Genomic DNA, 13,467 nt, shown 5'->3' with positions numbered 1-13,467 from the left:
TCTTGATCTCGCGGTTGGGAGTTCGAGCTCCACGTTGGGTGTAGAGATTACTTAAAAAACAAAACAAAACACGGAATCGTTAAAAAAAAAGAAGAAGAAGAAGAAAAGAATATTTAGAAGTCAGGACCTTTACACGGTTGTCACATCCGCAACCGCCCAGAGTTGTCAGCAGAGCAGGGATTATTATTAATGCATTTTACTGATAAAAATAGCCCCCGCTAATGTTTGTTGTGCCTTGCTGTCTGCCAGGCACATAAGCTGCTGAGCCCTTTACAGTCTTCATCTCATTTAATCTTCACAACGTGGCTCACGGGGTCGATGCTATTAAGAGCCCCATTCTGCAGATGAGAGCTGGAGGCTTGGAGAGGGTGACTTCCCAAAGTGACTCAGATGGTCAATGGCAAGTTGGGATCTGAGCCCCCAAAGATTGTGTTTGCGATCACCACTCTATACAAGATCTTTTCAGACCTGTGCACAGATGCTGGGAAGCGCCAGGCACTCTGCTAAGCTCGTATGTGCACCGTCCCCGTTTTTCAGATGGGCACGTGGAAGCCCAGAAAGGTTCCATAACACGCAAGAGGCCACGGCTGGTCTGTGGGGGCGGGACTAGAGCCCAGTCCTACCTGCCTCCAAAACCCCTTCTCCCAGGTGCCTGTCCTCTGCCACTTCCTTGCCCAGCCCCCAGCTCATCTCTCCCCACAGAAGCAGCGGCTGGAAGGCCTGGTATGGCAGCCATTGTGCAGCCTCGCTAAAGCCCTGAGTGGCCCTCAGAACCTGGTCAAGAAGCGTCTGGACAAACTACTGGACTTCGAGAGGGTGGAAGAGAAGCTGTTGGAGGTGGGCAGCGTGACGTACGAGGAGCAGGAGGCCCGGCACACGTACCAGGCCCTCAACTCCCTGTTGGTGGCTGAACTCCCCCAGCTTAACCAGCTGGCCATGCGGTGGCTGGGCCAGATCTTGCACACGTTCGTGGACCTCCAGAGGGACCTTGCAAAGCAAGTGCTGCAGAGGGCAGAGGGCAGCTTGGCCCAGGTAAGGCCTCTGTAGGATAGCCAGGCAAGGCCTCTTGGCCCCTTCAGTCAGCTGTTTGCGGGGGCTGGGATGGGGGGCCTTCCAAACAGGCCATCAGGTGCTTGGGAGGAGCCCACGGGGACCTTCTGGATCTCTCTGATGCCAGTTCTCCTTCCATTAATGGAATCAGATCATGTAAACAAGGGTAGAACTGGGACTTCAGTCCATTCCTGGGCTCTGCGATTCAGAAGCGGACGAGGCTCTGCTGGGAAAATAGCAGACCTTGGGGCCAGGCCTTGGGGTGTATTAGACATTGGTGACAGAGGCCAGGACCCTTCTACACAATCAGGAGTGAATGTCCCAAGCCTCGTTCTGCTGCTACTATTCTTCTAGCAGCCGCCTCCTTGTGAGCACTTAGTGAGTACCTTCGTGAATTGTCTCACCTAATCTTCACAGTGACCCTGTAGAGTAGGTGGTGTTATTGTCCCCATTCCAAAAGGAAGCCCCGGGCACAGAGGGGTTAAACGGCTTGCCCAAGGCCACCCCGCTGATAGCAGGATTTGAACCCTTGCGGTTCAACCCTGGAGCCCAGGCTCTGAACAATGCTTGACAGCCCGTTAGAAGAGCTGTCTGCTGAAAGCATAAAGAGCTTGCAAAGAGGTTTGGACAAACTTCCAAGGGCAAACTTTGATTCTTGAAAACTGGGGTTGACACAGGAAGGCAGACTCAGCTGCTTTCCAGTCCCTCTCTGATGTCAGCATCCGAGCTGAGGGGCTTGTGGGTCTGGCCCCCCGGGAACTTCCAGCACTCCCCATACCACATGCTGTCTCCTCTGCCTCATGGTCCCCGGCTCAGCTGCCCCCATCCAGTTTGTTGCATGAGATTTCCTCTAAATCACACATGTTCCACCTCCGTGGAGGCTCTGTGCCTCACTGCACCCCCGCAGCCCCTTCCAGCATACCTCTTCTGGGTGTGACCACGGCCCTTTGCACCGACTCCTTCCTTGGCCTGGAACACCCCTACCCCATCGTCCCCCATGCCTTCCACAGTGCCTGGCGTGTGGCGGGAACTCCCCAAACATGTGAAGGATGAACAAGTCTCTCCATGAAGCCCTCCGAATCCCCTCTCCCGGCTGGGAGAGCCCATCTCATCGTCCTCTGCCCTCCACCAGCCCTTCGGATGTGCTCTGTGAAGCACTTAGCAGAGCCTGCCTTCTGCTGGGCTGCTGGATGAAGCTGTTTCCCCTCATTGAGGAGGGCTGGGACTGTAGGCTTTATTCTTTTTGGCCTTCCAAGCATTTAATACAGAGTTCTATCTCAGACACTCTTTTTGAATTCAATTAAGCCTGAACCATCTGCAAAAAGAAGCATTTCTCTTTCCTGAAGGCAGAGGGTAAATCTGATTAGATGATCTTGTCACTCTCTTCCCGCCCTCTAGTTTTCCCTCCAAGGCTCCCAGGCCCCTGGTGTTCAGACCGGGATGTGCGGGGCTGGGGAGTATTACAGGGTGCCAATAGCGGGAAGGTCAGCTTTATACAAGCTGAAAGGGGACATTTCCTGGTTGGGCCTGTCAGTGATTGGTGCCCGCTTCCTGTCTGTGGCCCATGGCCCCTCCCCCTGGACCGGTCCTGTGGAGCCCAAGAAAGGCCTGCACGGTGGAGCCTCAGTCTGTCCGCATCCTGGGGGGGCGGGGGAAGGGCTCTGAGACAGAGCCAAGAGCAGTGAGTTTGGTGACAAGCAGAGAGAGGACATGTCTCTGTTAGCTGTGGGGTCTAACTCATTCCTAGGTCGTGTGGTTAAGAATGCTGGAGATGGCTAGCAGGGCCAGGGGCTCAGCGTGGAGCATTACTCAGAACTCCTTGGGCTCCAACCCAGCTGAGGCCTAAAGAACAGCGTCGTGACTTGCATAACTGGGAGGCTCCGGAGGGGATGAGCCCCGGGCAGGCTGCATTCAGTACAGATAGTGTTGTCGGGGCTCTGACTCTCGCTCCCCCTCCTGGCTCCATGTCCCTCTCCGGGTTGGCTTCATTCTCAGGCAGACCCTTTTTCTGCACGGTGGGAGAGACAGCTTCACATCTCAGAAGCTAGGGGAAACGTTATTCTGTCGTTCTCAGCCTTCACATACTAAATCTGCGGGAGGACGACTCTGAGCCTTGCGCGGGCTGCTTGTCCAGTCCGTGGGCTGATCACGGTGGATGGGAGAAGGGTGGCCGTGCCTGCCAGCCGTGTGGCTGCAGCACCACGGTGGGCAGTCCCGCGAGACCCTCCCAGAGGGATGCTTTCTTGAAGGACAGAGAGTGGGGCAGTCGGCAGGCAAAAATGGCAGCCGACAAAGACAGAAAGACCCATCGTAACACATCGGGGCTGGAGCGTAGGCTGCCAGAGTCCTTCTGTCCCCTTTCTCCAGAGCGTGCTCTGATGACAGTGTCTGCCCCACCCAGCTGCCTCACCACCACCTCTCCGAGCCAGCCTTCAGGAAGCTGGTGGAGGATGTGCTGGGCCAGACTGGTCACCAGCTTCGCTCCTTTCAAGAGAACTTTGAGAAAGTGCTGCCACCTCCCACCGTACAGGTAAGTGTCCCTCCTTGTCCCGTAGACCGTTCGGTCCTTCACCTGCCACTGGGGTGCAGCTTTTTTTTTTTTTTTTGTAAAATATTTTTCTCTAAAATATAAGGAAAGGGTACCTTCCAGTCCACTTGAAGGAGATACACAGATAATCTGTTTTGTTTAAAAAAAAAATTTTTTTTTTTATGTTTTATAGTTGAGAGAGAGAGAGACAGAGAGCGAGTAGGGGAGGGGCAGAGAGACAGAGACAGAATCGGAAGCAGGCTCCAGGCTCTGAGCTGTCAGCACAGAGCCCGACGAGGGGCTCGAACTCACAAACCATGAGATCATGACCTGAGCCGAAGTCAGATGCTTAACCGACTAAGCCATCCAGGTGCCCCTAGGTAGTCTGTTTTGTAAACAGAGCTGAAGTAGCTAAAGGAGAAAGAGTCCCCAGAGGAGGACGGGCCTGGATTTGAGGAAATTGAAACTGGGTGTTCAGTCGTACGTGGAATTGCGAAATTAAGGGTCAGGAGACAGTATCAGGATTCCCCAGAAGGGGGAAGGGGACACAGAGGGACAAGTAAAGGAGCCCAGCAGAGCGCGCCCATACAGGTGGCCTGGGCACGTGGCTGGAGTGCAGAGAAGGTCAAAGACCATCAGAGATGCATGGCCGTTCCGAGGGGTGCTGACTCCTGCTTGGGCCACAGCCGTCCCCACCTCCTCCCCTACGCTGACACTGCCCCAGCAGAGGTCTCATGGGGGGTGTGGCAGGGGCCCTGCTATGCGGGGAGAGGAAGGTGCAGAAAATCACAGAGCAGGCACTCGTGTGGGTCCCGGGGCGTGGGAGCCTCCTCTCTCTTTCTACTTAAGACACAGTAACGTTCTTATCGGAAAAGCATCCCAAGCTGATTGTAGAAAGAAGACACAGAGAAACAAAAAAGAGAAAACGAATGGGAACATCATAACCCCAGTATGTGTTGCAAGTCAGTAGAAGAGAAGGGAAGCCCCTTCTTTTCCACCTTTGTTTCTGCCCCACCGCCCACACTCCCCCTATCCATTCCAGACTTCTCTGCCTGAGGGTGCAGAACCCGAGGTGGTCACCCAGGAGTGCTTCCGTCCCATCACTCCTGGTGATATTTTTCCCTGGCTCCCCTCGGCTCCTCCAGGGAATACTGCTGTTCTCCTCCTAGGGCCTCTCTCGGACTTGAGAAAGGAGGCAAATGTTTCTACACCACTGGCTTTTATACTCGGGTTAACACCAGCATTCTGGGGCGGGGGGCGGGGGGTGCTCAGTGGGTAAAGCCACCCTGTCTCCACTTCCATTTAAGGGCCTATTTAGAAACACCAGGTCCTCCTGGTTCTCGATCCTGACTAGCGAACCCTCTGGAGTAGGGCTGATGGCAGAGTCTGTGCCCAAATGCCCCTGAAGGGCACCTCTGCCTGTTTTCCCTACACCAACACCTCTTCTCCCAGAAATAACCATATAGAATATGATACATAGTCAGAGAGTATATGGTAGATCTATATAGAACATCTTAAATTTCTCCTTTGTTTTACAAAAAGGGGACAGTTGTCCCCGAGTCCCTTCTTGGTGATACTTCTGGAAACCATGAGCAAGAAAACAAAGGCAATGCCAGGAGGTCGTTGGATGGGCGGACAGTGCCACTGAGTCATTCTTCCCAGCTGGGTGGCAGTTCGCATCAGGGCAAAGCTGTCTTCTGTGTTTCCACTACCCCATTCACAAGGCTTCCTGGGCCTTGGAAACAGTAGGTGCTCAATGAACACTTGTGGAATAAAAGATAGCGCTCCCTTCCTTCGCACGTGAGGGAGGGTCTGTGCGTGTCACCCTGTGCTGGCTGTCACAGCAGCCACACGAGGAAGGCCAGGTGGCTGTGGGAAGCTCACAGCCCTGCTGAGAGCCCTGCCGGGCTTTTTCCTGTGGGATGATTCAGCTTGAGGCTGGGGCCAGAGTTTAGGGCCCAGTCCTAGAGTGCTGTAACTGAGAAATTTCAAAACCCGAATTAGGATTTTGGAAAATCCCAGAAGTGTAGACCTAGAGGGGCTTTAGGGGTTAAATTAGAGGGTTTTTGTTTTTGTTTTTGTTTTTTTTTTTTCTGAGATCCCTTCGGCTGCTAAGAGTGTGTGTTCTTCCTGTGGTCCAGCCATCTGTTGGCGAGGAGACTGTTGCCCGGCTGGGATGCCTGTCGGCAGCAGAGGTTGGATCAGCCCAGGTCCCCTGGCCGTCGGCACGTGGGCAAACACTGCACCGGCTTTGACACGCCAACTCAGGCCCCCGTGTCTCTGTCCCTCCCTCCCGCCCCCCAGCCACTCCTTCCAGGGGCTGAACGGCAGGTGCAGGCGCTGCTAAGCAGATACGGCCCGGAGAAGCTGTACCAGGTGACAAGCAACATCAGTGGGGCTGGGACTCTGGACCTGAAGCTGCTGCGGGGCCAGATTGTGGCTCTCCTTCAAAACAAGGACACCAAAGGCAACAGCAGCCGCTGGCTGGTGGACACTGGGGGTACGTGGGACTTCGTGGGCTCTTCCCCTGCCTCTGGGAAAACCACCCAACAGGAACCAGAGGGGAGATCCGGGCACTAGTGTGGGCCAGAGCCTGGCTGTGCAAACCCAGGATGGGGATTGGCACAGGGGAAAATGCAGGGCTTGGGGCACAGCCGGCTGGTATGGTAGGTGACATGCCAACAAGAGGAAGGCAGTCTCATGTTGCTGCGTGCATTATCAAGCACCTACTGTGTGCTGAGCGCTGTGCAGAGAAGACAAGGACCCTGCCTGGGGACTTCACAGACCACCGGGGTAGACAGAGATGTGTGGAGAGAACTCCAGCCTCGCTCTGAAAGATGTAGATTCGCAGAGAGGGGGCGCTTGGATCCCAGCCGCATGGGAGACATCTGACATCCAGAATGAGGGAGATGTTGTCCTGTCTCCTGCGCACTGGTCCCGCCGTCGGGTGTGCTGCTCAGGTCTGGGCGCCCCAGTGTAACTGGGCAGGAGGCGAGGGGCACTTTGAACCCAGGACAGGATGGCCTGCAATGTCTTCCAAAAAGGGGCACGTGACCCACGAGGTGAGGGTGACACAGGACCCGGTGGGGATCCACAGACAGCTTTTCCCCTTCAGACCGTTTATTGTAATTGTTACTGAAATGTTTCTCTGCGTTTGAGAAAAACTAGAACCAGTACAGAAGCTGATATTTTCTTCAAATTATTGATAGAACAGGTCTAAGGTTTCAAAAGTGAGTCTATCAAAAACTTAAGAAAACGATACAATCGAGCGGCAATCGTGAAAGGGCACTCTTGGTGACCCAGCCGCCTGGGTGTTCAAGCTGGCCCCTGGGGTCAAGAGGACGGAGCTGGGATCCCCAGCCTGCCGCCCGACTAACTGCGTGACCCCAGAGAAGTTACGGAGCCTCTTAAGCTGTGTTGGCTCAGCCATCAGATGGAGACAAGAGTCCTGACCCGGAGGGTGGATGTGAAAGCTAGACAATTCTGGCACCCCGCGGGCCCTTGGGAAGTGCTGACCATGCACAGCCATAGCAGCCGGAATGGCACTGGAGTAGTTGTTCCTGAGCAGGAACTGGGGGCACTTGGAGAAGGGAAAGGCAGTTTCTGCCTCCTGGAAAAGGCCGTCCTGGGGTGAGGAAGCAGCCCTGCTCTGGGCCTCTGCTGGAGGGGGAGGGGACCCGTGGGCCCAGCACCGGAAAAGCAGTTTTCATACCAGCCCCAGGAAGAACTTTTTAATCTCTGTCAAAGCTGTTCAAAACAGAGTAGGCTGCCCCAGGAGGGAATGAGCTCCCTGTCAGTGAGGGTGTGCAAGTAGAGGCTGGAAACAGTGAGTGGGAGTGGGTTGGGGATGGCTTTGTGAGGTTCCTGCCATGACCTCTTCAGGTCCTCTTTTGGGCCGGAGAGCTGTGTCGGAGGTTTTCACTTCCGTGAAATGGTGGTAACTTCCTCTACCCCTGAAGGGTGGGGAGGGCGGTCCGCAGCCCGATAACGTTCTGCCTGTCCTGTAGGGCATCGAGGGTACGTGCCAGCTGGGAAGCTGGAGCTGTACCGTGTCATCCCCGGTCAGGGGGAGGTCAAAGAGCAAGTGCAGCCTCCCAAGGACTCCCATCATCTAACACCAGAGCCCAGCCCAGCCCCAGTCCCCTCCGTCCCAACAGTGACCCAGGTGAGTCTGGGAGAGGGGGGCTTTCATTTTCCTCCTGTTCCAAGAGGCCACCGTCCCATGAGGCCAGGGCCTTGGTCAGTGGCCACACCGGTGCCCTGGTCAGGAGTGGACCTGGAAGAAGGAAACCCCCATCCCTGCCGCATCAGCAACCCCTTGCTCCCTATCAGCAGGACAAGTGGGATTCATTCATTCGTTCGTTCGTTCACTCATTCAATATTTGCCAGGCAGTGTGCTAGAGGACAGACCTAATGATGAGCACAAGTAAATCCTGGCCCTTGCCTTCCTCAGATTTATAATCTGAGCAAGTAATGAAATAATCATGTGGATAATTGTAAAGTTAGAGCAGTGATACATGCCAGGGCCCCAGGTGTGGGAGAGGTTCAGGAAAGGCTTTTCTCAGAAAAATGATGGCTTTTTCTCAGATTTGAAGGCTGAGCGGGGACTGATTGGCTGAAGGGGGTGTGCTGGGATGTGGAGGGGAAGAGCTCCCCAGAAAGCGTGCTCCGGGAATGCAGAGGCCCAGACAGGGGCTCGTCTGGAGGAACTGACTAAAGCAGGTGTGGTCCGGGAAGAGGGGGGCAGGGGTGAGGCGCTGCTAGCGAGGTGGGCAGGGCCAGGCCAGCAGGGCCTGGTGGTCTCGGTGAGGGTGTCAGCCCTTACTTAAAAGCAATGGGAAACGTACATGCACGTTCACTGCAGCACTATCCATAACTGCCAAAAATCAGAAACAAGTGAGATGTCCACCAGTAGATGAATGGGTAAACACAATATGGCATATCCGTCCAGTTAATTATTACTCAGCCATAAAAAAGGAGGTGCCAATACCTGCCACCACATTCAGTGTGATACGAGAGGCCACGTGCTGTGTGATTCCGCTTATATGAAAAGTCCAGAGGCCAGAACCGGCAAATGCAGTGACACAAAGTGGGTCAGTGGCTGGCAGGGGCTGCGGTTGGGGGATGGGACGTGCTGCTGTCTGGTATGGGGTTTCTTTCTGAGGTGATGAAAATGTTCTGGAATCAGTAGTGAGGGTTGCTCAGCCTCTGAACGTATTAAAAACGATTGCATTGTACGCTTTAGAAAGATGACTGTCACGGTATTTGACTTGACTCTCAAAACACAAGGCAGTGATGGGAAGCCACGGAAGGGTTTGACTTTGCTGGGACAGAGTTCTGGAGGGAGAGCAGCTCAGTGCGGTCGCCGTGAGGGCTGGATGGGATAGGAAAGCCGGGCGGGCATATGTGAACCTCAGTAAAGGGAGGCCACGCTCCCAGTTAGAAAGGAGGAGCTTCACAGGTGACAGTTGAGCAGCAGAAAGGGCCTGGGGGGACAAGGGGTGGGAACCCAGAGGCTTGCAGTGAATAGCCAGGGGGTGTCTCAGGCCAGAGACGAGCCTGAAGTGGGCCGCGTGGGGGCTGCATGGAAGCCTGTGGAATCTGACGTTTGCGGCTTGTGGCGCGTCCCTGGGAAGGCTCCAAGGGCCAGTGCCTGGAGCACCAGCCACAGTTAGTGCATCAAGCCTGCCTCCTGCAGGACGTTCCCACCTATCAGCAAAGGACCCACGAGGATCTCACGAGAGGGCCTGGCCCCCCAGTTGAGTCCCTGCTCCACCCAGGGTGGGCAGTGTCTCTGGGTCTATCTTCCCAGACACATCAGCTGCCTCCCTGTTCATGGGTCCACACATGTGGGGTCCTCCCAGTCTTCCCTTGCTCCTGATTGTTCCTGAGGCTTGGCCACAATAACAGTAGGAACGGTAAAAATAATCAGAGCAGCCTGCATTTACTGAGCCCTTACTGTGTACCAGGCACGGGCCTTCATCATTCATTAAATTCCCACAGTCACCTGGGGGGGAGGATAATATCACGTCCATTTTGCAGATGATGAAACTGAGGCCAGGGAGGTGAAATATTAGCCTGATAAATGCCCTTCCCTCCAATTTTTCCTCCAGCTCAGTGCTTTTCCCGAAAACATGACCAAGTCACCCAACCTCTTTTCTGTACTCCAAGCTGGGAAATGGGCCTGAGCAGATGACACCTTTAGACAGGGCGGGGTGGGGGGGAGGTGATGAGGCAGAGAAGGCCATGCCTTCTAGTCAGTGAGATGGCAGCAGTGGGCTGAGGCCAGACAGGCCTGGCTTCATTGCCATGTGATCTCTGAATAAGTTGTTTGACCCCTCGGAGTCTCAACTTCCGTATCTGAAAAATGGGCCAACTGGGATTATATAATTGTGAGCATCAACACGAGGTAAAGTGCTGGGACGGAACCTGCCACATAGTGGGTATTGGTGGCGGAAGTAGCAGAGGTAGCCTTCATCTGTAGCATACAGGATGTCCTTGGGAGGTGGTGACAGCCCAGCAGTGGGGACTGAGTCGGGTGGGAGGGAGCAGGACCAACAGCCTCTCTGGGTGGAGTCTGTCTGTCTCCTCCCCTCCCCCCAGCCCCCCCCCCGACCATTTCTGTGTCACTTTCCATGTGTTTCAGGTGGTGGCAGTGTACCCCTTCGTGGCCAGAAGCAGCCATGAAGTGAGTCTGCAGGCAGGCCAGCTGGTGACTGTCCTGGAGGCCCAGGACAAGAAGGGGAACCCAGAATGGAGCCTCGTGGAAGTGAACGGGCAGAGGGGATATGTGCCTTCCAGCTTCCTGGCCAGGGCCCCAAGCCCAGCTCCGTGGGGCTGGAGTCTGCCCTCTTAGGGTGCCCTCCTTGGAGCCCGTGTTGCCAAGGGATGGGGAGGCTTAGAAGCCGTGATCCTGCGAAGGAACAGAAGCCAAGAGAAGGCGGGGCTGGAAGGGGGGGATCAGGCCAAGGTTGGGTGAAGGGCAGCCAGAAGAGGTGGGTGGACCTTGCAGAGTACCCGGCTTGGCTTGGGTGAGCTTGGAAGGCTCCAGGCAGAACCACTGTTATGCCTGCAAAGAAGGTGGTTCCCATCTGAAGTCACAACAGCCTGGATGGCAGGTCAGATTGATAAGGACTTGCTGTAGCTTATGGCCAATCTTACCTGTGCTTTCATCCAGCCCTGCCCATGGGAGTGGGTCACCCAGGTGAAGGGTACCTGCGTGCGATGGGGTTACGGGGACACACTGGAGAGGTCCAGGACTACCTGCCCTGATGGTTCGCTTCCTTCATGTGGCATCAGGAGACACCACAGCCGACTGGTCGTCTTTTATTTCTCCACGCTGGGAGCTGAACTATCCTGGGCATCGAACCCCTGGGAGCCCTCTTGAGCAGGGAAGCCAGGCCGTGTGGGGCCCGTGGAAAGGTTCTCAGGAGACCGTTGGCCCGGCCTGGGAATGGGCATGGCCACGTCACAGTTCTGGAATGTGTTTAGGCAAATTGAGAGACTGTTCCGGGGAAGGGAGGGACTTTGAACGCGTTTTAGGTGGGGCCTGTGAGGCTGTTGCACACTGCCGTTGTGTTCTGTTCGCTGGATTAGGGAGCGAAAGGCTATGCAAATGGCAGAGGCAACTCTATGCAGCAAGTGGTCAAAAGCCTGGTGGGTGGGGGAGCTTAGGCATGGCTTGGTTTCCAGTTTCTGGAAGTTGGGAGCCAGGGGGAATCCCCGGTGGTTTCAGGGCCTGGAGGCAGCAGTGAATGTGAAGTCAGTTGGCCGTGGAGCCTTAGACACAGGACACAACCTGTTTTTCCCTCCCCGCCACAAAGATCCAACTCACAGGGTTGTGGTGAGAATGAGCTGAGGCTAAGGTTGGGAAGCTGCTTGTAAATTGCGAAGTGTGGTATAAATGTAAATTGCCTTCGGTAGCAGGATGTGCCCAGCATCACCTGACCCAGCTGCAGCCAGGAGCGTTCCGCTCCCCATTCCCCGGGCCCCAGGCCAGACATTGTCAATCAATGTGGCGGCCTTTCCCATAAACCCAGGGTCTACTTCAGGATCCTTCTCAACACTGCATTCTAGGCAGCCAGTCTCTTGAACTTGGTGAGATCAAACCCGTTGTCAACCCTTTCTCGAACCTGGAAATTGAAAAACAGTTCCTGTTCAAGGAAGACTGGCCCACTGGGGCAATTTGGGGTGCAGCCACTGTTGAATCATCATCTCTGGGTTGTCACTTTGGCTAAGATAAATCTCAAGGTCCAAAGAAGGGGACGGTCCAGCGTGATCTTTAATGCAAATGATCAATTTTGGAACGAACCCAAGTTAGAGTGTGTGTAAAAACTGGTGGCAGTTTTGGCTTAGTTCCAAGAACATCTCCAATGTTATTATAACTGTAGGGCCTAACGCCGTTAGCTCTGGTTTGGGGAGGGCATTTGAGAAATATGCATGCCTGTGTGAGAGTCTGCACCTCACTCCTCGGCTTGTGAAAGCAGAAGATGCATAATGCAAGAGAAACTCAGTCCCCGCTGGCCCTTTCCCAGCACGAAATTCACTCTGTAAGATGCTCTCGGCTCATTTTCCTTTCTCTTTCCTGCTCAGGTTTCTAGTACCAACAGGAAGCCTAGGGGAGCAGATAATAAAATAGAAAATGCATTTGTGTGTTCCTCACTGCCGAGAATCTGCCGTGGGCTGGAATCCTAGCTCAGAGCTTCTCAACTTGGCTACTTGCTGTGGTCCCTGGGCGACTTTCAGCTGTGACTGATGCCAGGATCTCACCCAGAGATTCTAATGGAATTCATCTGGGGTGTGGCCAGGGCCTCAGGAACTCAGAAAGCTCCCGAGGTGCTTCTGGTGTGCCATCGGGGCTGGACGAGACACTCAGGGGTGGACGAGAGGGGTGTGCAGTCAGAAATGGCCACAGGCTATAAGCTAGGATGTACCCCATCGGAGCTTTGTCCTAGCTCAGATGTTTGGAATGGGCGGCTGTAGAGGTGGCTTGAAATAGGACAGCCTGTTCTGTCGGGTCCCAGAATGTATATTTATTAAGTGCCATTAACAGGGACCTGAACAAAAGTGGGTGTTCTTGAAGGCGTAAGGAAGAAACCTGAAATACACTTGGAACCAAATCTATCTCGCGAGGGGAAAATGAAAATGTGTTCAGTAGCACATGGGTTGTGGTGTCTTGTAGATAAGAGGATGAGATTAAAAGTCACTGACAGGTAAGAAATTGCATGTCGAGAGAGAGAGAACGGCCTGAACTTTCTCCAGGGGACTCTGGGTAATGTGCCTTTTCCCCCCCAAATGCCTAGATCCATTACACTGTGTCTTACTTATTTCATGGTGGGCTCTCACCTATTAAACTTGCTAAGGTTACTTGCCTGTGAACCAAACAAGACTGATTCACGAGGGTAGCCCTCGCTCCCTGCGACAGAGTGGATCCTCCTTAACCTTTTGGGCCCAAACCCAGTTTTGAGCATGAGGATAAGATTACAATGTCAAGGGAAGATGAATGAATTCTCGCGTACGATATGGAGGTCTAGCTTGGTGAATCAATGATGTGACCTGCTGAGAATAAAGGACTTCACCGATGAAAATGTCTCTGGGGTTTGTGGGACTCTACCCATTGGATAGTCGGATGCCACAGTGTGACCTGTGCTCACTGGATACCTGCTGTTCATAAAAATGGCGCCTCATCTGCTCCTGGGTTCGTTTAATGAGTGTCTAACACCCACCCCTCGGTGCCTCCAGGAGTTGGCCTCAGCTGCTGGGATCCGGCGAGGAGTCAGACGGATGGGGGCCCTGTCCTCCCGAAGCCCACGGTCTGGGGAAGGAGACAGACAAATCAGTAGTCAGTTACCGTGCAGTGTAAGCGTTCGGGTGGGGCAGTAGCAAGTGCC

The 13,467-nt window shown here is 54.4% G+C and overlaps 1 protein-coding gene across 2 annotated transcripts in view; it reads left to right on the top strand.

Moving 5' to 3' along the window:
• The window catches only part of ARHGEF37 (Rho guanine nucleotide exchange factor 37), a 58,278-nt gene extending 45,114 nt beyond the window's left edge, over positions 1-13,164 (top strand). For both annotated transcript variants that reach the window (XM_006927999.3, XM_045037007.1), the window contains exons 9-13: positions 703-1,032; positions 3,452-3,580; positions 5,882-6,077; positions 7,585-7,742; positions 10,224-13,164. In XM_006927999.3, coding sequence (XP_006928061.1) covers positions 703-1,032; positions 3,452-3,580; positions 5,882-6,077; positions 7,585-7,742; positions 10,224-10,433 — 1,023 coding nt within the window. In that variant the 3' untranslated portion in view covers positions 10,434-13,164. The remainder of the gene's footprint in view (positions 1-702; positions 1,033-3,451; positions 3,581-5,881; positions 6,078-7,584; positions 7,743-10,223) is intronic.
• The last annotated feature ends 303 nt before the right edge of the window (positions 13,165-13,467 follow it).

The sequence above is a fragment of the Felis catus genome, chromosome A1 (genome assembly GCF_018350175.1).
Source record: "Felis catus isolate Fca126 chromosome A1, F.catus_Fca126_mat1.0, whole genome shotgun sequence".
Taxonomy (NCBI): Eukaryota; Metazoa; Chordata; class Mammalia; order Carnivora; family Felidae; genus Felis; species Felis catus.
Note: the sequence above shows the minus strand (reverse complement) of the source record. Positions and strands in the feature narration are given on the sequence as shown.